Below are 26,479 nucleotides of genomic sequence, written 5' to 3'. Positions count from 1 at the left end.
TAAATTTATGCATGCCGAAGCTCTTGCATTTAGTACTGTTATGCTAATACTTCGTAGTATTACGAAGTACTACCAAAAACATACTACAAAAAGCCAAAATCTTGTCTGAGAGAGTGTTTCTTAAGAACTAGAATTCTGTATTGCCCATATCAAGAGTGAAGTATTGAACTGGCTCTAGATGGTATCTGGTTGTAGGAGAAATCTGACTGTATACACAGTAGACAAGTGATCAGTGGTTGCCAACATACTGACCATGGAGTTTGAGAGAATCTCTGAACCAGGGCATCTGCCACATTGGGTCAATGGTAGGAGCACTAGTTGATTCTCCTAACAAATTGGCTAGACTTCGTTGGGTTAACAGCCACTCGATCTTTAATTTGGCAAGGAGTGCATTTTTAATCTCTGAACTAAATGTCCTGGGGGCTACCTCTAGCTGCATAAGAAAATAAGGGCCCCTCTTATTAAAGAAGGATTTTCATAGCCTTCATTTTTCTTCTTCTTTGAAAATAAAAGTATTTGCTGTTAATTTAAGTTTAATTGTGAATTCTCCCTGGAGAACCAAAAAGCTAGTAAGATTAGAGCTGGGTCACATGTTAACTTTTTCCTCAGTAGAGGCCTGCAGACCTGAATCAGGGTCACTTCTGAATGAGTGGATGCCATGTGGGTTCACTCTCCTGGTTCAAACCTGGAAACTTGTATGCTCCAGATTGCTTCAGGAGTTAGATATATTCAGGTTGATCAAAACTATGGCTTGGAATACCATTTTCAACTCAGACCTACAGAGGAGCTCATTTCTATCATGATTGTTCAAAAGATAAGCTTTTCCTGCCATGAATGCTACTCAAATCATTTCTTCAGCAGACACAGAACCAGGGGTGTTGCTAGGTTCTTAAAGGATCCGGGGCACAGGCCCATAACACCAATTTGCGTATGTATATGTCTAAGCACACCTCGTGTGTATGTGTATGCGGTGTGTGCATGTGGCGTATGTGCATACAGATTACATACATAAGACGTGTGCACCGACCCTCCCCCGCTTAACTCGGACCCCGATTCAGCGTTTTGGAAAACATCCCACTTCTGCTTGGGCCAATTTGTAGTCAGACCACTTCAGCTCACCACCAAACCTGAGTCAATGTTTGGAAAAATGAGTCTTTATGCTTCCTGTTGACTACCATAGGAAAGTAGAAAAAAACTAACTTTTTTTCTCTTGGTCAGAACTGGATGATAATTTCAGTCATAGTAGCCCCCTAGAATGGGGATTACACCTGCCCAATGTCAGAAAAATAGGTGCAGGGTTTATATTTTGATTTTCTTTTAAAGGGAACTGCCAATAACATTTTTATTACTTGGAAGAATTGGATACAAATTTCAGGATTCATTGCCCCATCAGAGGAGATCATGTCTGCCAAATTTCAGAATGATAGCAACAAGGGTTTTTGTGCAAGGGTAGCTTTGACATTTTGAGGTCTCCAAAAGAGGACATACTTATCTCCTTATTTTCCTTGTGGACCATTGTTCTGAAAATTACAGACACCCTAGAGTTGTCCCTAAGTAAGAAGCTAGCAACGTTTCAGAAGGATAGGCGCAGCAGTTCATATGGTAGGAGAGTTCTCCAATTTTGGGGGAGGATGTGATTTGCTTTGCTTTCTCTTCACCCCTTCCTCAATAGTTTTTTTGGGTAAATTTGTATGAAAATGCACAGGTCATTAGAGGTGTCCCCCAGGCAAGAAACCTGCAAAGTTTCTGAAGGGTATACATGCATGCAAATTTAGAATTACTAGAATTTGGTGAAATGTAAATATTAGCAGCAGGGGAACATGGGTGGGAAGATGCTATTGCACTCATATCCTGTTTGTGGGTTTCCTGTGGGCATCTGGTTGGCCACTTTGTGACCAGAATGCTGGACTAGATGGGCCTTGGTCTGATGCACCATGGCTCTTATGTTCTTAAATATAGCGTGCCTCTGAGCATATGCGGAATGCTTTTCTTTCACCACTGATCACTTATATTCTCCCCCCACCAATTCTATTCCCCTCCATGCAACCATCCCTCCTCATCCTACCATCCTCCAGCAACTCTTCATAAAAACAGATGTCTTGTTTTGTGTAACTCTCCTCTACGTCCTCCTTGTTATGCACAAGCTCTCATTGTATCTTCCTCCCCATAACTTCATTTGTGCCAAGGCTTCACCAGGATTCAGCCAATGAGTCTGTTTTCAAAACTAGGTTATGGAGAAACTCTGAGCATGTACTAAGTGCCTTTCCCTCACCACTGAAGCTAGAGTTCATGCAAAAAAACAAAAACAAAACACAAATGACAAAACATGCATAGGACTGAGCTGAAAGGGTAGTCAATTCATTAGACAAAATTGGATAGGCACTGTATTAAGCCTGCAGTACCATGCTCACAACTCAGGACTTATTTCTGATTACACATGCAGAACATCGAGGTGCAAACCTCCCTGCAAAAGTAACTTACACTGGAATCCTATGCACACTTTCCTGAGAGTAAGCTTCATTAAACATAATGGAACTTCTGAGTAGGCATACATAGGATTGCATAAATTAGCAATATTTATCTCCCCTCCACTTAAAAAAACAAACCCAAAACTCCTTTTATTGAAGCTTTCTCTTCAGAGGAATGTAGGAAGCTGCCTTATACTGAGTCAGACCTTGGTCCATCTGACACAGTATTGTTGACTCTGACTGGCAGCAGCGGCTCTCCAAAGTTTCAGGCAGGACTCTTTCCTAGCCCTACCTGGAGATGCTGGGGATTGAACCTGGGACTTTCTGCATACTAAGCATGTGCTCTACCACTGAGCTACAGCCCTTCCTATTGCTGGATAATGGCAACTGAAACAAAACAGCCCCAGATTTGTTTCTCTACAGCCACGTGAACCCACTTTTCTCAAAGACTTGAGTGAGGAGGAGGAGAAAAACCAACCCTCTTGTCTGTTTGTATAAAGTCAAATACAGTTCAGAACTTCTCTTGCCACTGAAGAGAATTCTAAGAATTCCCCAAAATATACTCTGGGTGGAATAAAGAAAAGAAAGAACAGGATAGGGGAGGGAAGAAGAAAAGAATGGTGATTGGAAATGCACTGGGGAGCGGGCAGGCGGGGGGGGGGGGGTGGTCTGAGAGAATTCCCTAAGCCAAGTGCCACCTTTCGGAGAGGTAGTACTTCAGAGGAATTCAGGAGGCTGTGGAGGGTTTGTAAGGATTAAATGAACTTTATGAGGTGAGGTGGCTGAGGGCTTTTTCTAGCTTTTTTAAAACTGCAGAACCTATTTAAAAGCCTTAGCAGTTATTCGATCATGATGCCACATAGTCTTAACCCTCCCTTTGGAATAATTGGAGTTCCTCAGCTATTTAGGAGAAATTAAAGTGGAGGGAGAGAAACAAGTTTGTGGAGGCTGATTGGATCCTTTGCTGTACTGAAGCTACGAAACTTCTGCAGAAGCCAAAGGTTCCAGGTTGGGGCAGTAAAATCAGATGCTGTGTGAAATACCGGTATTTCACATGGAGCTCTTTCTTCCCCCTTTTCAAAATTTCATTGCACGCAAGCTCCCAACAGTGGGCATGTAAGAGCAGAGAAGTAGGGAGAGAGGTTTTTTGCACCTCAAAAAAAAAAAAAAAAAAAACACCAGAGATTATTGATAGTGACCTCCTAATAGTCACCTGAAACACCTTCTGATTAGGGTATCTAATCCCCTGTGTGGTTTTAGTCTTTGAGAAAAGGAAACTTTACACATGGCTAGCACAAAAGCCACTGGACCTAACTGTCTGAAATTTAGCAGGTTCAGTCAGCTCCATAGGGGCTTCCAGGTCCCCAAATTCCAATGCATGTATATGGAGGCAAAAAAAAGCTCTTTGCTTGGCAGATTTTCTTGAAAATAGCAAATTTTACCTGTGACTAGCACAAAAGCCACTAGACCTGCCTGAAATTGGGCAGGTTCAATCAGTTCCATGGGGGCTACCAGGCCTTCCAATTTCATGTATTTATCATACAAACTAAAAAAGTTATGTCTGTTTCTGTTTTCCAATGCAAGTCAATGGGAAAATGTAAAAAAAAAAAAAGGCAATTAGGACAGCTCAAAAGATCTGGGGCTCAGCCCAAAAAGATCCAGGCCTGTGCCCAGGTGAGCCCCCTCTAATGATACCCCTGCAAAGAACAGTACAATCTATTGTCTAATAACCATTTATAGTCTAATGAGGTATCCCAGCTTTAATTGTAATTCACTAGGGCAAAGACACTAAAAAAATACATGTATTTAAACATTGATCTTTCAGCTCTTCAATAAAGGAAGCAGTCTTGTTCAAAGGAGGCGTCCAGTCAAAATCCAGGAGCAGCATATGCCCAATGCATTTTAAACTTAAACCAGCTTCATTCTTATTTAACTGTCATGGCTTTCCTCAAGGAATGCTGGGGACTGCAGCTTTTGCAAAGGTGGTGGGCACTCTTAATTTTAGAGAATCTACCTAGCCACTTTAGAACTATAGTTCCTAAGTTTCGGATGCTAGAATCCTCAATAATTTAAATTGTTTTGAAACTTGTCAAAATAAACAGAAAAAAGGAGTAAATCTCTTTTTCACTTCACAGCCACTCTTAAAAAATTACTGTCATGGGCCAATTTGTTTGTGTATGTGTGTGTTTTTGGTATCCTTTTCTGTCAAGTTGGTGAGCTTAGTTCTGAGCTTCCAAAGAGGACAAAGCTCTCTTAGATTCAAATGAAAACTGAGCACCTGTCTGAAATCTGCCACACAAGAGTCTAAAAACGTCGGTCTCAAACGTCAGTCTCAAAGGCCTTGATGAGAACTTTTTGAGCATCTTCTGCTACCTCATTTAGGAAGCTCCAGAGCATGTAGTAGGTGGTTCCAAAGGAGATCCCTCCAGCTGCCATGGAACCAAATATGGGCACCGTGCTGGCAAAGTACTCCACAAGCATCAACGCCCCTCCACCAGCCTTGGTTAGCATCTTCACCACCAGGTCCTTGGAGATCTCTTTGGCTAGCGGTGATGTGATCACCTCTTTGATCTCCTCCACAGGCTTACCAACTTTCTCAGCCAACTTGGTGAGAGATTCCTCATCCAGACCAAAGTTCTGACGATATTCTGAGAGAGTCTTAACCAAGATAGCTACATCACAGGCTACAGAGAGGCCTGGGATGGGCACAGCAGCCACTCCAGATGAGACAGTAGCCAGCCTCCAAATCTGTTTCTGTAAGGCCTCTTTCTTCTTCTGTAAGATGACGAAGGAGATGTTAGGCAGGGCAAGGAGGAAGGCATGCCTCTTATGGCTTGGAAGCTCCTTCTCTAAGGTTTCCTCTAGCAGCATGAAGTCGTACTTGTTTAGCTCCCAGCTGGAAAGGAGAAAGACCTGGGGCGCAACCACACCCTCAGCCACAAGGCACTCTTGGCAGTTCTCTCGGATCTGCCTCAGTATCACCTCCTCATTGTAGCCTCGTGGCCGACGCCTTTTGGTGGCCTCTAGGTCTGCGTCCACTTTGGAGCGCACAAAGTAGAAGCGTTTGCCTAGCCGTTGGATCTCGCGTGCCAACTGAGCGTGGTTAGACTTGAAGCGCTCCGAGGCAATGAGAATAAAGAAGTCGTAACGGGAGAAGTTTACCTGCTCCAGGTAAGTGCTGGACTGGAATTCTGGAGTGCCAATTCCAGGCAGATCCCACACAGTCAGATTGGGATGCTTGGGATGCAAGTAAGGAGTGGACACCTTTGTGATCTCCACCACCCCAGTAGGAGCAGATCCTTCTTCTTCATCTCCCAGACCCCGAATGGCATTGACAAAGGAGGACTTGCCAGAGCCAGACTCTCCTGTTACTGCAATGTCCAGGCACGTGTTCTCCAAGGCCTGCAGGCTTTCCATAATCTTGGAGGCTGCTTCTGCCATTCTCCCTCCTTCGAGAGCATCTTTAATTTCTTCAATGTCCTCTTCAGTGATGATGTCATAGTCTTCTAGGGACTTAGCAAATTGGTCTTCTGAATCCAGTGGGGGCTGAACTGCCATACGGTCGATTTGAGGCCTGGGAGAAAGTGGAGAGGTGAAGGGTGCAACACATACCATAAGACATTTAACAAATTATTATTTTTCATTGTGATGCTGTGTTCTGTATCTAGTAGATAGCATGAAATTCAGCTTTGGGTTTGATATTTGAAAGAAAGAGATATGGGGCCATTACCAGCTTGAATAATGTTTCTCTAGATAGGACAATAATCTATCCAAAGTTTGTTAGTGTGAGAAGTTAACAGGATAGGGAAAATCAGAGGTGCCTGATACTCTACTTTCAGAGTGGAGCAAAGGCCATAGCCACTGGCAGCCTGCTTCCCTTTTGTTTGGTTCTGACCCTTTTTGGATGTGGTTGTCCTCTGGCAGGGGAAAGAAGGTTACCCCCAGGGGAGAGCTGGAAGCTTGGATGGTGGATGAGCCTCCAATGAGTGGGGACCACATCTACTTTGCAGAGAATTTTAGCAGGTAGGGTGTACCTCTTGATACTTGTTAGCTTAGGACTGGGGAGAAGCAGGTTCAAATCCCTACTCTGCCATGTAGCTCAGTGGTTGACGGTGGACCACTCACTATGTCTCGGCCTTGCCAACCTCACAAGATTGTTGTGAGGATACAATGGGCAAAGAAACCATGTACAGCGCCTTGAACTCTTTGGAGGAAAGGCAGGATATAAATCTAATAAAATATTATTCTGGAGGACCTGTTGTCTTCTTCTGTTTTATATTTTTTAAAACTTTTTTTGCATTTTAATGTTTGTTTTATTTAAACCACTTGATACACATTTGTAGGCTGCCAATATTGCTCCACATGGCGGAGTAAAATAAAATGGAACAAGCAGTAACAGCATTGGAGGCCAATGAACTCCAGCAGAAACCAGGGGAGTGAGGTTGCGGAGTCCCAAAGGGCCTAAAACTTTGATAGAGGTTAGGGGGCTCAGCAGCCTTTCCTCTGAAGTATGCCACTTGCATTTAGCCTCCAAAAGTAGGACTCCCAGAAAAAAGGGGATGAGAAATAAATCCCTGAGAAGAATCTACTTTAATTTTCCTGACACCATACACGTAACATCCCACTTTTGTCATGAAATTTAGCGTAAGAGAATCCCCATTTTTCTCTTAAGCATGCACTCAAATTCATCACCCAGCTTTGTTGGGTCAGAGTGTGGTAGGCAAGACTTCAAACACTTTAGTGGATTAATTGGTGGGAACTAAAGTTTTCCTGCATTTTAATTTTTGAAGCTAGTTGGCTTCTGGTGTTTTCCTGCATTTTAATTTTTGAAGCTAGTTGGCTTCTGGTGTTTTCCTGCATTTTAATTTTTGAAGCTAGTTGGCTTCTGGTGTTTTGCAATCGGGAAAGCAAAGGCCACTTATTATTGACAGCCTTTCCGAACAATCACATGGTGCCTCTCGTTTATTACATTATACATTATCTCAGCAAGTTTTTGAGGCTTGTGTTGACACATACATTTATTTAAACTGCTGAAATAGTTTAAGATATGTAAGATTATTATATATATTAGACAAGAGTATAGATCATGACTAACAGCAATCAGTCTGTGGTGCTGGCATGGCACACTTTAAAATGGTGTACCAGGATGTGACCTTGTTTGAGTAGCACATCCTGTGCATGTGTACCTGGATACTAGGGCTTTCACAGCAACCATTTTCAAACTTCCTTTTTAAACTAAGGGTCACGTATCGCAATGGCGTTTGTCTAACTAAGGGCACAACCCTATGCACGTTTAGGCAGAACATTTAGCACGCTGGGCACTGCAGGCCTTTATTCTGTCTAAACGCGCATAGGTTTGCGCCATAAAGCAATTAACAGCGACAACTAAACCCTTTTAAAAGTTCCACTGAAGGAAGATCAACTCAAACCGATCCCCTTCTTTGTCGGGTTGGCTCAGAAGTTAAACCCTCCCACCGAAATCAGCGCAGCTCGCTCCGTAGTGAAGCGCGCACACAGGATTTGCTGTGATTTGCCTTTCTCAGGCTCCGGCGTTTCATTCCACCTCGTCCTATAAAACGAGGCATCTACTTGTGGCACCCCGTCTAATCAAAGCTATGGTTTTCCTGGTAGTAATGTATGGCTGTGAGAGCTGGACTATAAGGAAGGCTGAGCGCCGAAGAATTGATGCTTTCGAACTGTGGTGCTGGAGAAGACTCTTACGAGTCCCCTGGACTGCAAGGAGGTCAAATCAGTCCATCCTAAAGGAAATGAACCCTGACTGCTCCTTGGAAGGACAGATACTGAAGCTGAAGCTCCAATATTTTGGCCACCTAATGCGAAGAGAAAACTCTCTGGAAAAGACCCTGATGCTGGGAAAGACTGAAAGCAAAAGGAGAAGGGGACGGCAGAGGATGAGACGGCTAGATAGCATCACCGATGCAATGAATATGAACTTGAGCACGCTCCGGGAGAGAGCGCAGGGCAGGAAGGCCTGGCGTGCTATGGTCCATGGGGTCACGAAGAGTCGGACACGACTGAACAACAACAACAACAACGTTTTAAGGCACCCTGAACAACAACAACGTTTTAAGGCACCCTGGGTGACCGCGTACTGGCCATGTTTTGCTTTTCAGATCCAGCGTTTACAACCAGCCTGTTCCAGCCCCGAGTCTCCTGCCTAGGCAAACGGAGCTGCCCCTGACCTCTGTGCAAATCCTGGTCAACCGCGCCGCTGCTCCGCTCCTGTCCCGGCCCGGCCTCGTCTGTGGCTAGATGCATCTCTCTCCCACCCTCTCCTTAGCCGCCTTCCGCGTACCTTCCGCGACAAAGCTGCTGCAACGTCGGCGTCGAAGCCACCCGGGCCCGCAGGACAGAGCTCCAGCCGGCGGAGGGGGTTGGAGGGAGGGAGTTCCGCGAGGGGCGGCTGCGTGGCGATCGCGGCCAGCTGAGCGGCTCGCCCTTCCTGCTTCCGCGCACATCTGAGTTCTGTGCGCCTGCACGGTGCTTGCGCGTTTATAGTGCTGAGAGGTCCTTGCTGCCCTCTCCTGGGAGGAATGAGCTCAGGGCAAAGCATGATGCAAACTTCAAAACAAGAAGGAAAATTGGGGGCAGGGGGGGAAGGGGCATTTAAAACTACGGTGTAGTTCACGTGGGGAAAAAGGGAGGAAACCTCTTGGTTTCGGTCGGTACTAAAATCGATGCCGAGCAGCTCACGGAGGGAGGGATAAAGGGCTTTTGGAGAGGAATGTATCTCCTCCTCCTCCGCAGCTTCTGTGGACACTCCGGCTGTAAAGGCAGCCTGACAGCAAGACGTTACAAAAAAAAAACCCTGCTTTTTTTGGTAACGTCTTGCCTGACGAAGCGATCTGGAGATCCCGAAAGCTTGCACATTTTTTGGGGGTAAATCTTTTAAGTTGACAGCCTAATAAAAGGATTACAACAAGATGGATCTTGGCATTTTTCTTTCGGCCGACGCGGCTGCCTTTTGTTGTCGTTGTAGCAATGGGAGAGAGAACGAGACACGCTTAGCGTGAACTCACCCACAAAAAACAGGAGTAGGGAAATAGGGTGCGTGGGAGGAAACCACGAACGGCAAAGCCGGAGGTCTAGCTGGGTCACGTGAACTGGAGGAAAGTGAAACTTTTAAGGTCAGAGACGCAAGGTGGATTTCTTCTCGTCTGAGAGGGAAAGATTCATTATCAGATTTTTTACTGTTACCATGATTGTGTTGACGCTTTCCGCCCTCCTCTCTGCCCTCCTCTCTGCCTTCTGGCATGCCTCAGACAGCATGGATTATTCTTCTGTGACCAATGAGCATGCGGTTGGCATGGCAAACAAGCAATGGTGGAGGCCCCCTGGCATCATGAAAACCCTAAAGGATACCTTGTTGTACATAGCTACCATGCTGCCCTCCTACGAACCGCTGACCATTGGGAATCTCCTGAAGCACCACGATCGACTGGACGGGGTGAACTATATGGGCCAAGCTTGTTTCAACTTGGCCATTGATGTCTTTAACACGGAACCCCTCTTGGTGCAGCAAAATGCCCGGATGATTATCCAGTGTGACGGACCACCCATAGAGTTTGTCTCTGGCAATGGAGACTGTGATTTTTCTGTGTTTCTCTTATATGAGAAGATCCATTGCAACATCCGGGAGCTGACGCCTGAAATGTACCTCGCTAGGCTCTCCGTTCGTAACGAGCCATTGAGTGTCAAAGATCTGCTGAGAGTGAGACAGAACTTGCAGTCATGGGGGGTTCTTTCTGAGGAACTTGGGGGTTGCCTGGAGTTTGCAGTGCAAGAGTTAGCCAAGGAGCCATCCTGCGTCCAAAACAGCGCCCACATGGTTATAGACTGTGGTGGACAAGTGGTGACGTTCGTTTCTGGCAGGGGGGAGAATGAAATCAATATCTATGATGTACAGGATGGCACCATTCACTACCGGATCAAGATCTCAGGTCTTTGGACCAGCACTGTACGGTTCTTCAGTGGGAACAAAAATCACGCACATGCACATGCGAGGAAGCCCTTGCAGCTAGAATGAGGTCACAGATAAGGAAATTCAGACCTTGTTCTCTCTAAGGGCCAATTCTAATTTTAAGAACGCACAATGCAATTTTCCCGAGTTGTAGCACTTTGGGCCCAACATGGGAGGGAGGCAACATGCTTGAGTACTCTCCCATATTTTAAAAAACAGTGACATGAGCCCCTCTTGCTCATGGGAAAAAACACCTGAAAGAGAAGGCTAGATGTTCAAATGATAAAGTGTGCAGGAATGACAGCTAGTGCAAAATGCAGCAGCCAAACTGTTGTCTGTGTATGGTTTATAGAGCATCTCCACACCAGCCTAAAATCCCGCATTTAAAACAGGGCTTTCTGCTTTAAAAGCAGGAACACAACGGACCCCCTTTACACGTGATCCCTTTCCCCCCTCCCCTTTCCCCCTCCTTCTCCCCCTTATCCGAGTCTTCCATAGGTTTCATTGATCTCGCTCCTCTTCTTACGGCTTTTCCTTTTTCATGGAGGGAGCTCAAGTGAAACACAAGCAGTGTAATTTGATACCTCATTCTTGCTCAGTCGTTAAGTCGCATCCGACTCTTCGTGACCCCAGGGACCACAGCACGCCAGGCCTTCCTGTCCTCCGCTCTCTCCCGGAGTCTGCTCAAGTTCATATTCATTGCATCGCATCAGTGATGCTATCTAGCCATCTCATCCTCTGCTGTCCCCTTCTCCTTTTGCCTTCAGTCTTTCCCAGCATCAGGGTCTTTTCCAGGGAGTTTTGTCTTCGCATTAGGTGGCCAAAATATTTGAGCTTCAGCTTCAGTATCTGTCCTTCCAATGAGCAGTCAGGGTTGATTTCCTTCAGGATGGACTGATTTGACCTCCTTTCAGCCCAGGGGACTCGTAAGAGTCTTCTCCAGCACCACAGTATCTCCAATCTATTTAAAAATGGAATAAGGGTCATTTAGTGCAGGAGATGCCCTGGAGGTTCACGAAGCCATCTAAAGGGCCCGCAAACCTCCGTGAGTGAGCAACCTCAATAGCAGGATGAAAGCTCTGTCTGAAGAAGCCCATAGACTACATAACACCAGTCTTGAAACAGCATCATTGGCTTCATTGGCTTCCTATTTGTTTCCAAGCTTTGGGGCTGGTGTTGGATAGGCATGGTTGGATTCCAGCAGGGGCCCATTGATAACAGTCCCCTGGACTTGCTCCTCCTCTTCAGCACTGTAGTCTGCTTATTTCCCTGCTTCCAACTTTGGCGCAGGTGATAAGAAGGAGGAGCAGGAGGTGCCCCGGCCTACTTGCTCCCTGGCTCTCTGCCTGTCAAGCAAGCAAGCGGTAGCAATGATAAGAAAGGATGAGGAGCAAAAGCAGTTGTTGACAATGGCGGTGAGAAGGTAGGCTCACTGGGGGTGTCTTGCCCAAGGGCCATGAAATACAGCCAGCACTCCTGAGCTCCAGTAAAGGAGTGCCGGCTCCTACCTGTACAGCCTAGGAGGGTTGGGGCCAGGGTATCTGAAATACTGCCTCCTCCCCTATAAACATGCCTGGAGCCTGCATTCATCATCCAAAGACCTGTTACATGACCCATCAACTGGAGAGGTGAGGTGGGAGGGGACTCCAGACAAGGTCTTCTCGGTAGCAGCCCCCTGTTGTGGAATTCCCTCCTAGGTTGGTTAGGTTGACTCCCTCATTACTGGCCTTTAGGTGGCTGGTAAAAACTATACTGTTTCACCACTATTTGATTTTAGAGGTTTCCCGTGATTTATTGCAATGTATGTATTTTATCAGTCTCGTTTTGTTTTTGTTTTCTTGTTCATTTGGTTTTTAAATGTATTTTATTCTTTTTATAGTTTTATTGTGGATCACCTTGAGCACTCGTTGGCTGCAAGGAAGATTCAAAAAGACATTAACGGAGGCATCCGTCTTGTGCCAATTCCATAGGATTACACCCTAAAGAAAATAAATAAAAATACGTATAGTGGAGAATAACAACAACAATAATGATGATGATAATAATAACAATAGTAGCCTTTCTCCTTATGCATTAGCTTTCCAGAGGTGGGGGGATTAAAAAAAAAACATGGGGGAGCTTTTAAGCTTCCTGCCTCCCACCTGCCATCTGAAGTGGTACAGCCCAGGAAGGACTGTACCACATGCTGTTTCTGCATGTATGAACAACTGGGATTGTGCAAAAAAGTCTGAAGGAAGGCAAAGTACCTTTTCTCTCAGGAATTGCCTGCAGTAAACATGAGAAACCAGTGATGTAGCATGTGCAGACTGTGGAAAGCCATCTTTAATGGCAGAGACCAATGCTCCCAAACCCTGTAATTAAAGCGTTCTGAGGACCACTTTCTAAGTCAGAGCCATGATATGCTGGCTGATTTTAAATCTCACTATGTGGTGGCTGTTACCTCATGATAGAGCATTTGTCATGTTGCTCACCACTCGAGGGGTGACATTTTTTCACCAAGCCACTCCAAACATTTCTTTTTGGGTACTGGCAGCAATGTGCAGTGAGCCACTGCTTGTGATAGTAAGATGCCATGACATGTGGAGCGATGCTTAAGGTGCCCTGCACCTGGCGCTCAAAACACATAAACCATACCTGAAGGAGCCTGAAAGGCGCTGATTATCCACCTAAAAAAGAGCCCCCCACGCCATTTTAGGATTCAATATATGTCTCCTCACCATCTCTACCAAGGGGCCATGTGCCTCTACTGAAGCCTCAGCTGACGAAGGCTGCAGTCTTATGCACAGTGACTTGCAGGAACTTCCAATGTGTAGAATTGGACTGTAATCGTTTACTCCCTGTGCAGCTTCCATATGCCATCATTAGGAAGGGTCCATTGCGTTTATACAGATGAGAGGGTCTTTTCTGTGGTGTCGTCCTGACTTTGGAATGCCCTCCTGAAGGAAGCTCAGCTGGCACTGACATTACAGTCTTTTCAACGCCAGGAGAAGAGATTTTTATTTGCCTGGGCATTCTAAGGGATTGTATTGCTTTTGCTTGTTGTATAGCTTTATAGGGTAGTGTCCAGTGCGGCTGCTGTGCTCCTGCAATTTCTGTTGTGCCATCTGGACCCACCGCTAACGCAACAGGAAACTAGTGCTTCCTAAAGCAATCCCGTAAATGCACAGAAACATTTGTTTCTGGAATGGGATAGGTCAGCAGAGCTGCCTTCTGCAAGCTCCGCTGACCTGCCGTGTTCCAAAAGTGAGCATTTCTGTTCATTTCTGTTTGCTTCAGGATGTGCTATCTTCCAGCGGGTCCTGCTAGTGCACGGGCAGCGTTGAATACTGCCCAGTTTGCTTCCTCTCACTGTTATTGTTTGTATGTATCATATGGTTATTTTGTGTCATTTTTATAGTACTGTACTTGTTGTTTTGAGTTTTTATTTCTTCTGCAAGAAATAATCTGGTTGCTGCTTACTGCATCTCCAGGCAGGGACAATCTTTCAGCTGTTGATCTCTGCAGTGGCTAGATGAGTAGAAGTTCTGTTTATTTCTTTTTCAAATTAGCAATCCCTTCAGTGCATGCATGCGTGTGTGCGCACACACACACACCTTTAATATGGGCCAAGTCCTGCCTTCCATCTTGATGTGTATCTCACAGCCACACAAACAGCAGTATGCCATTTTTTAAATGGACAAAGCAGGCAAATTAAGCAATGCCGTCTTTTTGCAAGGATTAAGCCCTTCCTACCCCAAGGGCAAGATTGCTGGTTAAGAGTCTTTCTGCTTTTCTTTTCTTAAATAAATCTCATTTCTCAGAATGGGGAAGCTCCGTTTGTGGCTTTTGGTGTCTATCTTGCACAAACGGTTTGAAGAAATCTTCTGCAAGCTTTTGTCAAATCTGTGTAATCCTGCCAAGTTCCATCTTTGTGCTTGAAAACTACGAAGATGCCTGTGGCACCTGAAAGACTAATTTCTTATAGCATAAGCAGGGGCATTGTTAGGCACTTAAAAGTGTTAGGCCCATTGGACACAAATCTGCTTAAAATCTGTGTAAGCCAATTTATATCCATATCTGCAAATTTAAAAATAATTACTAGGATTTATTTAAATCTCACATGAGGCAAAGGCAGCTAATTAATTTATCATCCAAATGGTTTGAAATAAAACAAATTCTTCAATTAATTTGCCCTTTGACCAGATCAACCCAAACCAATGGAGAAAGTTTTTTTGTTTTACTAAGTGTAATTGCCATGCAAGGGAAAATTTGGAGTGGTGGTGGTTGTTGAAGCATGTGGAATGGGGAGAGTTAACCCTTCCTTCCCTAGCTGCAATCCCCCTTGAAAATTGCATGGCAGTTAATGAGAACAGTTTTTTTCCGTTGGCATCAGTGGATGCTCAGGGTTCTGTGATGTAGATCCAAGGCCAGGTCCAGGCTCCATGCACCCAAGCCTAGCAACGCACAAGCTTTTGTGGACTACAGAGAAACCCAGTGTGTGGCTGCTGTGGAAAAGTCAAATTCCATGTTAGGCATAATTAGGAAAGGAATAAAAAATGCAACTGCCAATATCATACCACCCTAGTACAAATCTATGGGGGGACCATACTTGGGATACTGTGTACAGTTCTGGTCACTGCACCTAAGTGCAGAAAAGGCCAACCAAAATGATCAAGGGGGTGGAGCATCTCCCCTGTGAGTGAAGGTTGCAACAGCCGGGATTGTTTCAGAAAAAAGGTGAGTAAGGGGAGACATGACAGAGGTGTACACAGTTATGCAAGACAAAAGGGCAGGCCAGGCCATTTTTCCTGGTCAGTTGACAACTTTAAATGAAATTTAAATTGTATCTTGTCTCTCAAATACATTTTGAATAATGTATTAGTATTTTATATTGGATTTTCCCCCTCCTTCTCCCCCAGCCCCATACTCTTCACTGTATTTTGTATTTCTCGTATTTTGTAGGATGAAAGAATGAAATATATTGATAATAATAATCAAAACAACATAGGATACAGTTTTCTAGCCGATATTCTAGCAGAATTTCCTGAAAGAATGGGACACAGAGAAAGGCTTTCCTCGAAAGACCTCAGTTTATATGGGAGTGTTTGTACAGAGAAAATATTTCCCTTGCTGCACCTTGGAAGGAACATTGTTGAATCTTTGTAAAGCCCCTTAAAAACAGCACTGTCTCTTCTGCCTGTCCCACAGAAACACAGCCAAATATATGGCTCAGGGAGGCAGAATCTCATCCGGACATCTTGGGGTCCCAGTCTGGCCCTCTGGGGTTCCTCAGTTGGCCATGTCTTTTCCTCAACCACTGACCATTTGGTGGCTTCCTGGCTTTGTGCTGTTTTTCCCCCATTCTACATGAGGCTTTTATCCTGCACTTTTACCAAAGCTTCTGCTTCCAGATTCTTTGGAGGATTAAGATTGGCTCCTTTTGATGTGCTCCCCCCCCCCCGGATTTTCTTTCTCTGCCTTTCTACATTGTGTAAAGGACCCGCAAACTACTGCGAGTAAGCAATAATGAGTGCACAATAAAAGCAGCATGCAGAAAGGCTCTTAGCTACTGGCAGGATGTGCTTTAAGCTAAAATAGGCGGGTATTTTTTGTATTTTGGCCCCACCTCTTTTGCCTTCCACACTGGAATGAACTCCCCTGAGAATTTCTCCAAAATGGAATTTGGCCTTCTGGTTGAGAGAGCTTCAATACCCCTGATGTAGCCACTTACTCTGCTGTGGCTTAACCTTCCGTTTAACACTGATAAGGTCTAGAGAACGTTTTGGAACATGGAATGCTTTGCTGTCATTGGACCAGCCCAGCAGTTCTCACATGTTTTATTAGAGGAGTCAGCAGTGGCATTGTGTCTTTGTTTATTGATCCTTTCTTCCCTGTCTCAGGACTTCCTTCTCAAAGCTAGAATTTCTTTCCGTTGGTCCTAATCAGCAGCTGGTCCTAATCAAAGGCTGTACCACATGATTTGAGGCAGCCTTCCCCAACCTGGTGCCCTCTAGAAGTGTTGGACTACAACTCCTATAATTCCAACTGGCTATGTTGGCTAGGAATTGTGAGAGTTGCCATCTAGCACATCTCAAGGGCACCAGGCTGGTGAAGGCATCACTGAATCCCTTGAAAAATAAAATTCTGATAGACCAGGGGTGGGCAATATTTGTGGGGTGGGGTGGGCTGCACAGGCCCCCATGGAGCCTGTTGGGGGGGGTGCATAATTGGGTGGGACTCATGGTGAGTGGAGGGGCAGTGAATGGGGCCAGGACACACACCCATTCACACACAGGGATCCTGCAGAGATCACTGGGATATGTGTGTGTCCAAGTTAAAGTCTTGCCTCCCGCCCCCCCAGCAGAGATCATACTCAGCAATTCTGATACAGGGAAGATTGCTGTTTCCCTGCTGCTATTAAGTGGCAATCTTGTTCAGGATTGCTGGGGTGGGGAGAGACTTTGAGCATCTCTACATCAGCCTAAAATCCATATTTAAAATGGGGCCTTCTGCTTCCACTTTAAATGCAGGATCACGATGGACTCCCTTATACCTGCTTCCTTTTTCTCCTCTTTCCCCCTGCCTTTTCCCTCTTATCTGATTCTTCAATATGTTTCATTATATAGCCACTAGATGGCACTGTGGTCTAGCACCTCTTATTCCAAGTTTTCCGCTTTTCACAAGGGAACTCAAGTGCTGTAATTTGATAGCTCATTATCTCTGATCTTTAAAAAAATGGAATAAAGGTCATTTAGTACAAGAGATGCCCTGGAGGTTGACGATGTCATCTAAAGGACCCGAAAACTTTTGTGAGTGAGCAATCTCAATAGCAGGATAAAAGCTCCGTGTGGAGAAGCCCTTTAACCTTGCGTCCACCCCAGTGGTCCCAATGAAGATTGCTGTTTCCCTGCTGGTAATAGCAGTGGACTGCCCAGATGATGTCTGATCAGCTGGCCAGCAGGGAAAGATGGGTATGGCTCCCTGAGCTGCCCATATGTGTGATAGACTTTAATGACCTCATCTCCCCAACCATGAGATCTAGGCAGAAGCTGCACTGAGATCGTGGAAAGATGTAGCAAAGATAGGCCGATGCCAACTACTCCATCCAGGCAGACATCGTTGCCACAAGCCAGTGAAATACCCTGATGAAGGAAGCCAGCTGTTTTCCTCTGGATCAACCTGTCATCTGGCATTAGTACCCTGAGCTCCAATGTTATGTTGACAAGCGAGATGACTTTCGCTCAAAGAGGAACCAGAAAAAGGAATAGTCCTTCAGGATCTGACCGAGCTACTCCTCAACTGGCCCTTCCATTTTCCCACCTCCAAATTTCTCCCTGCCCAATTTACATGCACTGAGTCACTCATTTTCCTCCCCACGACAGCAAAGTATACACAATGGGACAGGGAATAAGAAAAAGAAAAATAAAACCAGGAAATGATAGACGCCGCTGACACTCTTATCTGTCTGGTCTCCTCCATTAGTGTTGGTATTTGGCTCTATTACAGATAAAGAGTCCAAGGTTGGCACATCAGTTGGCTGAGGATAAGATGTAGGCTTCAACTTTCGTGGTTGATACCAGGAAGAAGAATGTTGACCTGTGGGATGGTGTGGCTTGTAGTGGCTGGGGCGAGATGTGGCACCATGGCCTAGGCCATGGCTCATTTCAGTTTGGACTTGCCCAGTTTCCTGCCCATCTGCTTCATCTTGCCCTCTAGTCCCTGTCTCATACTCTCTATTTCCCACTGAGCCAGCAGCAGGGGTACTGCAGACCGTAGATGGTCCAGACACTCCCAGTCTCCTCCCAGGAAGTGCGGCCTCTTCTATGTTTTGCCTAATTCTGGCCAGAAAGCAACTTTGGTGCTCCTTCTGAGTTTGTGTGTTGGGACGTTTCTTATGTTGTCCCCTGGTCATTTCCAGTCTGGATTGCGTAGCTGTATTTCTAAGCCTGGCCATGGCTGTGCTCCCACTCTGATGGATAGTGGTTGCTGCTATGTTTTCTGCAAGAACTTTCAGATGGTTGGGTGTTCCTGAAAAGATGTGATGTCTGTCTTTCGTGCATTGCAGTCGGGCTGTTATGCGATCTTTCACAGGCTCCGTGGAAGAGGATGTAGCTGCAAGGAGAATTCAGATTTTGGTCAGTCTCTCAGAACACTTCATGTTGCTATGGTAAGTATCCCTGTCTCCACAGTTGATCATACTATGTTCCATCCTTTATCAAAACTCCAAGGGTGAATTCACATTATCACTAGGGATGTATGAAAGTTCCGCCATGGACCTCGGGGAGGCCGAATGCCAGCGCATTCGGCCCCCCGAAATCGGTGGCGGAACGGCCCCCTGCCCCCCCCCGGGATGGGACTTACCTGGGGCGGATCTTCCTGGTGGCGGCGGCTGCGGCGGCAGCTCCGGTGGCGGTTCGGCGGCAGCGGCGGCGGCCGGTCTTCCAACCAGCTGCCGCCGCCACCATTTCCAATTAAAACCCCCCCCCCAAAAAACGTGATAGGCTCTGTAAAGATTTACGTAGCCTATCACGGCTAAATCTTAAAAAACACCGTGATAGGCTACGTAAATGTTTATGTAGCCTATCACGGCTGATTAAAACAAAAACAAAAACGCGCGTACGCAAATGGCAGCGCCCATGGGCAACGCCGTTTGCGTTCCTTATTTTGGCACGTCTTAGTCTACGTAAACGTTTACGTAGACTACGGCGAAAATAAGGGGAACGCAAATAGCATAGACGCTATGCTATTTGCGTTCCGCTTATTTTCGCCGTAGTCTACATAAATTTATTTTCGCCATGGGCGCCGCCATTTGCGTACGCGCATTTTTTTTAAAAAATCAGCCGTGATAGGCTACGTAAACATTTACGTAGCCTATCACGGCTGACTGCAGGGACGCAAATGGAGGTGGCTACGGCCATTTTGGCGTAACCAAAATTTTACACAGTCATGTGTAAAATTCCTTCACACAAGTATCTTAAGAAGATTCATCTAAATAAGGCATATTGCGATATACTCAAGGCACTGGCGGCTCCACAGAATCCCTGCAGAGCGGAGCCGGCCGGCCAGGATTCGGAGGGGGGGAGGGACGGAGCGCCTCCCCCCCAGCATCAGCATAATCCGCGAACAGGTAAGTGACTTTCGTACGTCCCTAATTATCACTTTGCGTTTATCATTCTGTACCTTGCTACAGGAGCAGACAACCATGGATATTTGGCATTTAAATTATAATACATTTGTACGGTTTATCTGATGCTTCAAGGATAAGCAAAATAAATAAATAAATGAATAAATTAAAAGGTTGTTGCCCCCAAGAACTGCACAGCAGTTTAAAACAGACAATGGGTACAATGACAGAAGCAGGAGAGGCAGGGATGAGAGTAGTATGGGATGGATATGAACAAACATTGGTCCATAATCCTGTCTACAATCGAGAATTATGGAAAAAGTGGATTTTGAGAAGGGCCTTTTTTAAGAAAGAGAGACTGGTGACACCAGAGACATATGGGGTAGGATGGGGATGGGTAGCAAGGGAAATTAGAGGAATCACATTGGAGAGCAGGTTACCTTTGGGCAATTGAGAGTAGCAGAGTATGCATACTCTCTCGTTTAGGAACACAAGGGACTGTGTGTGTATTTTGGTTTTGCTTTAGGGATCAGAACATAGCACAGCTTTTCCCTCCCTGGCCAAGGCACACACTGTAAATCGCAATGTGTAGTGATGGAATATGGAGTGAGACCTTCTGAACACCAAAGAAGAGTTAGCTGGCTAAGAGAAGCCAACCTTTCCAACCCAAGCAACCACTCCTTACAGTTGTGTCCATGGCGAAGCAACTAGGGGTGCACGAAAGCCACTTACCTGGTCTCGCAGCTTGCTTCGCGGTGGGGGGGAGGCGCTTCGCTGCTCCCCTCGAAGTTCAGGCCGGGGGGTGGAGGCTTCCCTCCTCGCCCGGCCGAAATTCAGGCCGGGGGGGAGGCTTCCTGCCTCGCCCGGCCGAAATTCAGGCCGGGGAGGAGGCGCCTCGCCTCGCCTGGCCGCGAAATAAAAAGTAAAAAAAAAAAAAACGCCCCCGTGATAGGCTACATGACGATTCACGTAGCCTATCACAGCTAGATCTGCAAAGTCAGCCATGATAGGCTACGTTAATCGTCACGTAGCCTATCACGGGTGACTTTAAAAAAAAAAAAAAAAAGCGCGTATGCAAATGGCGGCCCCCATAGGGAGCCGCCATTCGTGTTCCTTATTTGGTCGCTGTAGTCTACGTAATCTTTACGTAGACTACAGCAACCAAATAAGGCATGTGAATGGCGGCTCCCTATGGGGGCCGCCATTAGCCATATGCGCTTTTTTTTTTTTTTAAGTCACCCGTGATAGGCTATGTGACGATTTACGTAGCCTATCACGGCTGACTTTGCAAATCTAGCCGTGATAGGCTACGTAAATCGTCATGTAGCCTATCACGGGGGCATTTTTTTTTTTTTTTACTTTTCTTGGAATGGCGGCGGTGGCAGCCGGTCGAAAGACCAGCTGCCGCCCCCACCCCTGACAAAGACCTGCCGAACCGCCGCCGGGACCCGCCGCCGGGAGGGACATTCGGGAAAGGTAAGTCCCATCCTGGGGGGGGGGGGCAGGGGGTGGGGGGGCGGAGAATTTCTCCCCGAAACTACTTCGGGGGGGCCCAAATACGTTGGCACTCGGCCCCCCAAAGTTTCGGGGAGAAATTCTCCCCCATCCCTAGAAGCAACACCTCTGTGGAGCTGTGAACTGCACGGTGCAAATTGGCCCATCTCTGACCTGGCCCCACCAATAAATGTATTTGCAGGGTGGTCAGGGCTGAATCAGGAAGGGTACAATCCACATGGTGAAGGCCACAGTACGGGCGTGGCTCTAGCAAAACAAATTGCATTCTGGAATAACAAACAGAATTTGATGGAATCGGCTTTGGTCCATCAGGGACACACGAAGCAAGAAAAGCCAAGTGTACTGTACTTTAAAAATCACACAGCGCTTGAAAGCAACATACTTCTGGGTTGTGGGGGGAGTAGAACAGAACATCATCAACCCAGTAGGTGCTGCTCAACCAATGAGAGAGACTTGTTTCCCACTCCTGTCCAGGTTCCTCCTGGCTACAATGTTATTATCCCCGACAGCATCTGAAGGCTTCCCATGAGACCAACCCACCAGTGCAATTTTGCCCCATTCCAGCCACCAGTCAGAGAGTTAGAGTTCCCACCCACTTTCTCCTTTTCCAGAGAGTAAATTCAGGGATCTAGCTGCTTTACCCATTGACAGTCTGCAGCCTGTGTTGCCCAGTCATAAAACTCCAGTTGTGCACTTCCGGGGAATAAATACAGTGATCTAGCTGCTTCACACATTCTCAGTCTGCAGCCTCTGTTGCCTGCTTTCCCTCCATAGAGAATCTGTAGTGTCTTTTTCCCATTGAGAAAATCGGAGCCACAGTGTTTCAAGTACTAGCTATCTAGCAAGAGGAGATGGACAGGAGCGGGAGCCTGCAGCCCTGGTATTTCACTGTATCAATATGGCAATACCATGAAAACTAAAGAATGCAGGAGAGGGAAGAGAGGAGGCAGACAGGAGAGGGAGAGGCAGCAGGAGCACTAGCAGAATGAGGCAAATCCAGCCAGCCCTTTCCCTCCATGCAGAGAAGCAGCGAAGTAATGCAAGCATCAGAGAAGCAAAGTTAACACAAGCATCAGAGAAGACTCTCAATGGGGATGGGCTGAGAAATGGAGGCTAGTTACTCCCACTGGTGAAAAGGAAGTGCAGCGCGATTCTGAAGGCTGGAAGAGTGCTGTAGTGCTTTGATGAGCTGGAAAGTCAGGCTAGTTACTCTAGATACCTAGGTTAATGAGGTCATGGCCGAGTGAAAGACACACCACTAGGAACACCCGATCATACTGAATTTAAAGCCCATTTAAAGGATGGGCACACAGCAGCTGAACCACAGGGGAGGTGAATTGAAGAAAAAAACAACAGAGTAAAAGTACTGTGCAAAAATGCAGGTTCCCCAGAGGTAAACTCCAGGGTGGCTGCAGCCTGGCCATGACGTCAGATGCTGTAAAAGACCTCCAAACGGTCCCAATCCACAGCAAATCACCCATGAAGACAGCCCCCTTGTTTGACTTGACATGTGTGAATATGTTCACCATGCATAAAAATATACTCACTCTTAAAAAGCCCCTAAAAAACTTTTTGTATTGTCTCTGTTAGCAGAGCCCGTAGCTCAGTAGCAGATCACCTGCTTTGCATGCAAAAGGTCTCAGATTCAAGTCCTGGCAACTCCAGGTAGGACTGGGGAGATGCCTGTCTGAAACCCTGGAGAGCCGTTGCCAGCCAATGGAGACAATACTGAGCTAGATGGAACCATGGGGTGACTTGGTATAATGTTTCTAGGGGTTAGAAGATGATTCTTCTTCATGGGGAGATATTTGTCGAAGTACCTAAATTTCATATGTCATCTTATCAGGCAGGCTTGGACTAGGTGCAAGCATTGGAAAGATGTTGTAGAACAGCCCGAATGAGTCCTGGCTCAAACCCAACCCTAGTAATAATTCTTTTGAGGAGGTAATGTACAGCAATATTTTGGGCTCCCACTCACTTCAAACATGGGAGACTTACCTCTTCCATTCTGAGCACTGGCCACACCCAGGATTGCTGAGAGAAAGCATAGGATACGCAAAGACTGCATGCCAGTTGGACTTTCAATACATAAAACCTCAGCCCGAACTTGATGCCTGAAACCAAGGAGGGGAAGGATTTATTCATTCATTTATATATTTACAAATTATATCCTGCCCTTCTGTTGCTTACTCATCACTCAGGGAAGCGAACAATGATTACAATCAATGATAAAATACAATAACATTCCAAAAGAGAGGGAGGGAAAACAACCCATAATATAATAAAAAAACAGACTGATGCAGCAGATAAAGCAGAGATATTGGAGGGAACATATCCATCTGAGAAAACAAACGCCTACCTAAAGAAGGTTTTTTTCGTACAGAGAGCTCCAACTGAGCGTCCTGTCGCGAAGATTTCCACAATTTAGATGTGGCTACCAAGAAACCCCTTTCTCTTGTCCCATCAGCCACGCCTCTACCATAATAGAGAAGAGCCACTCCATCAGATCTTAGGGCATGGGCTGACTGGGGTAGGAGGAGGCGGTCTCTAAGGTATCTTGGACATAAGCCATACAGAGCGCAATCCTATGCATATTTAGACAGAAAAAAGTCCTACAACCCCCAGTATGCCCCACAGTAATACAAGTTCTAGTTTTTAGAAGACTCTTTCAAAATTGAATTTTAGCAGAACTGCCAAATGTAACCAAGTAAGGTTTGAATTTCAAACATCTGCCCCATTTCAAATTTGTATGAAATTATATCCTAAGTCTGTCAGAGGCAGGTGCTTCCAGACAGATGGCTTCTTGTGCTACCAATCAAAAGACATTCCACAGCTGTGTTCCTGTGCAAATGAACTATTTGCAACCTAATTAAAATAGGGCCCTTTTCACAACCTGAACCTGAAACTTTATTGCTTAAAGTCATAGGCCACCACAATGTACATTAAAAAAAGAGAAAAAACAGTACAGTACAGTCACATATTTGTATATACGTAAATTCACGCATCCAACACAATCATGCCCACTCACCTGTTTGGGCTTTGGCACATATTTTCCTTACTGCCAAGGCAAATTTTGCTACCTGGACAGTGGTGAAAGTATCAGTGCCAGAAAGAAGAACACATATCTCTTCTAAGGGTGGTCTATTTGAGGCACTGGAGAATGATGGCAAGAAATTTATGCCTAGGATGGCCATAGACAGGACATCTTAGTAAGTAATGAGACACATCCTCAACCTCCCCAGACCCGCAGATACAGAGTCTCTGATGGACTGGGGTATTGTCAAATCTTCCCTCCAGAAAGGCAGAGGGCATGCATTGTAGACGCAATGCTGTAAATTATTTCCTTAGGTGGGGCACAGTCAGAGTTGTAAAGTAACTCTCCAGACCAAACGACGTCTTATATAATGGCTACCAGCAAGAATAAGGCATTTGTGAGATTGTAATCAAATCCATCCACTTAGAATAAAGATTTTTTTTCTTTAAGCATCTGCTTTACTCTATCAAAAGCAAAAGAAAGGACTCAGTATCAATTCCATATGCTTGCAATATAGGTCTGGTCAGGTTTACCCAAGACTTTTGGGATGAGGTCTGAAGTTGCTCTTGAAAGCATTTTTTTGGAAGGCAGGAGTCACTCATATGGGTCAGCATGAACCAATATAAAGCAAGAACAGCATGAATAGATGTTTTAACTGAAATCAATCCCACTTCTACCCTTAGAATTGCCCCGGGTGTACCCTAGGGGACAGTTAAGAGGGATTTTGTAAAAGAGTTCTGAACCACCTCAAAAATAGAGGCATTCATGTATCCCATACCTCTGCCCCATACATCAGTTGTGAAACTACCTTCTTTAATATCTCAACTGCAGGGGCAACCAAGCTTCCCCCTTGTGATCTAGAGAACTGAAGGAGGGATTGAGTAGACTGGGATGATTTCAGTTTAATTACATCTAAATGTTGTCTCCACGAAAGTTGGGCGTTGAAGTTAAGGCCCAAATATCTAAAGTTGTTCATTTGTTCAATGGATTCATTGTCCAGCTTCCACATATAAGTTTTCCTTTTCTTCCCAAATACTACAATTTTAGTCTTAGCATAATTAATAGACAAATGCTATCTTGTACAAAACTTGCTCAACTTTCGCAAGAGCCTTCGCATTCCAGGTAATGTAGTGGAGATCATTGCAATGTCATCCGCATATAGGAGAACTGAGAGTTTAACCTCCTGAATAGAAGCTGGAAAGCATTCCAGATCTCTCAGTTCTTGTACAATGCTGTTAATATAAAAGTTAAAAAGAAAAGGGGCCAATAGAAATCCCTGATGCACCCCTTTATCAGTTAGAATGCTTTCTGATAACAATCCATTTGCTCCAAGCCTAACTCTAAGAGTAGTGTCAGAATGGAGCATTTGGATTAAAAGGAACAGCCTTCTATCAATGTCTGACATTCCGCAGCCATTCCATATTTCCCTCCTTAACAGAAAGAAAATATACGGCAGAAGCAGCGATGGGAAAACATGGGAGGGTTACAAATGGAAGATATCATCTGGACATATGTATTTCATAACACTCTGTGAAAGAGGCAGTGTGATTACATAATAAAAGCATCGCCTGGAAGCCCCCAAGGTAAATTGGCCCTCCAGATGTGGCTGGACTACAACTCCCATTATCCCAGCCCGTTTGCCGTACTAACTTGGGCCAATGGGAACTGTAGTCTAGCAACATTTGAAGGGTCACAGGTCCCCCCACCTCCCACCCCATTGCAATAAGCTTTGCTAAGTGAATTCAAAGAATAACTTACCAGGCACTTTCCCCTGAGAATTCCAGTGCTTTTGATCTCTGGTGTCAGGTAAGAAATATGTTGCAGCCACCAGTTCTGCCCCTCTATTCTCCGTGTTTCTGAAATTTCTTTTGCTAGTGGAAAAAGTTGGTAAGTTTCCTGTGGAGATGAGACTAATATGTGAGACGATTCCCTTCTAATATGACATTCGAAGAGCTGTTAAGCAATTGGTGATCAAGGTTGTCCTCAAACTGGAATCAGGAAATGGATGGTTCTTTAGCTCTGTTGCATGCAAAATGTAGCCCTCCCTACTTTGTACATTATTCACTGGCCTTTTTTATTTGCAAAGGCATATAAAGCCAGCCATACAACTTGGCTATTGAGTGTGTTCTGTTGACAGATTAACTGAACAAAGGCTAGATGCAGAAAATAGCGGCACTTCTCGGAATGTGAGACTCATCTAGTCAATGGGGGTTTTGGAGGAGAACTTCCTGGTGGATTGTGTCCACTGGCAACTGCTGTGTATATGAAATATGAGCAGAGCTGGAGAATTATGGTATTAATGCTGAAAAGTCAATGAGCAATAGGATGGAGTAGAGAAGGAAAGTAGAAAGTCTAGGGACCTTTGGAACCTGTGGAAA

At 45.5% G+C, this 26,479-nt stretch overlaps 2 protein-coding genes and 1 long non-coding RNA gene across 4 annotated transcripts; 1 reads left to right on the top strand and 2 right to left on the bottom strand.

Annotated features, from left to right (window-relative positions):
* Positions 1–2,338: 2,338 nt before the first annotated feature.
* LOC146337779 (interferon-inducible GTPase 5-like) lies at positions 2,339–8,958 on the bottom strand. 2 transcript variants are annotated; one of them, XM_084815267.1, is made up of 2 exons: positions 8,785–8,958; positions 2,339–6,042 (listed from the first exon to the last, which is right to left on the bottom strand). In XM_084815267.1, the coding sequence occupies exon 2, from the start codon at positions 6,024–6,026 to the stop codon at positions 4,788–4,790; it is 1,239 nt and encodes a 412-aa protein (XP_084671393.1). In that variant the 5' UTR covers positions 6,027–6,042; positions 8,785–8,958; the 3' UTR covers positions 2,339–4,787. The 2 variants fall into 2 exon arrangements, with proteins under 2 accessions (XP_084671393.1, XP_084671394.1); XM_084815268.1 differs by having other exon boundaries at positions 2,350–6,042; positions 8,672–8,958.
* Positions 6,145–10,572, top strand: LOC146337778 (uncharacterized). The gene is made up of 5 exons (XM_084816313.1): positions 6,145–6,161; positions 6,393–6,491; positions 8,603–8,687; positions 8,770–8,986; positions 9,617–10,572. The coding sequence occupies exons 1-5, from the start codon at positions 6,145–6,147 to the stop codon at positions 10,513–10,515; spliced, it is 1,317 nt and encodes a 438-aa protein (XP_084672439.1). The 3' UTR covers positions 10,516–10,572.
* A 3,943-nt stretch (positions 10,573–14,515) lies between these two features.
* Positions 14,516–26,097, bottom strand: LOC146337777 (uncharacterized). The gene is made up of 4 exons (XR_014785097.1): positions 25,860–26,097; positions 23,066–23,181; positions 16,530–18,540; positions 14,516–16,428 (listed from the first exon to the last, which is right to left on the bottom strand). It is a non-coding gene; the product is annotated as an uncharacterized LOC146337777 (long non-coding RNA).
* Between the last annotated feature and the right edge of the window lie 382 nt (positions 26,098–26,479).

The sequence above is a fragment of the Heloderma suspectum genome, chromosome 10, assembly GCF_057233095.1.
Source record: "Heloderma suspectum isolate Gila_16-S chromosome 10, 16-S_ref, whole genome shotgun sequence".
NCBI classification, from domain to species: domain Eukaryota; kingdom Metazoa; phylum Chordata; class Lepidosauria; order Squamata; family Helodermatidae; genus Heloderma; species Heloderma suspectum.
The sequence above is the reverse complement of the archived record's forward strand: the minus strand, read 5'-3'. Positions and strand labels throughout refer to the sequence as shown.

Bases quoted from the DNA above. Each gene is read 5' to 3' on its own strand.
- LOC146337779 (XM_084815267.1), bottom strand. From the start codon at position 6,026: ATGGCAGTTCAGCCCCCACTGGATTCAGAAGACCAATTTGCTAAGTCC.
- LOC146337778 (XM_084816313.1), top strand. The intron at 6,492-8,602 runs GTAGGGTGTACC...TTTGCTTTTCAG, and splicing joins TTTGCAGAGAATTTTAGCAG to ATCCAGCGTTTACAACCAGC. The intron at 8,688-8,769 runs GTCAACCGCGCC...CCCTCTCCTTAG, and splicing joins TGACCTCTGTGCAAATCCTG to CCGCCTTCCGCGTACCTTCC.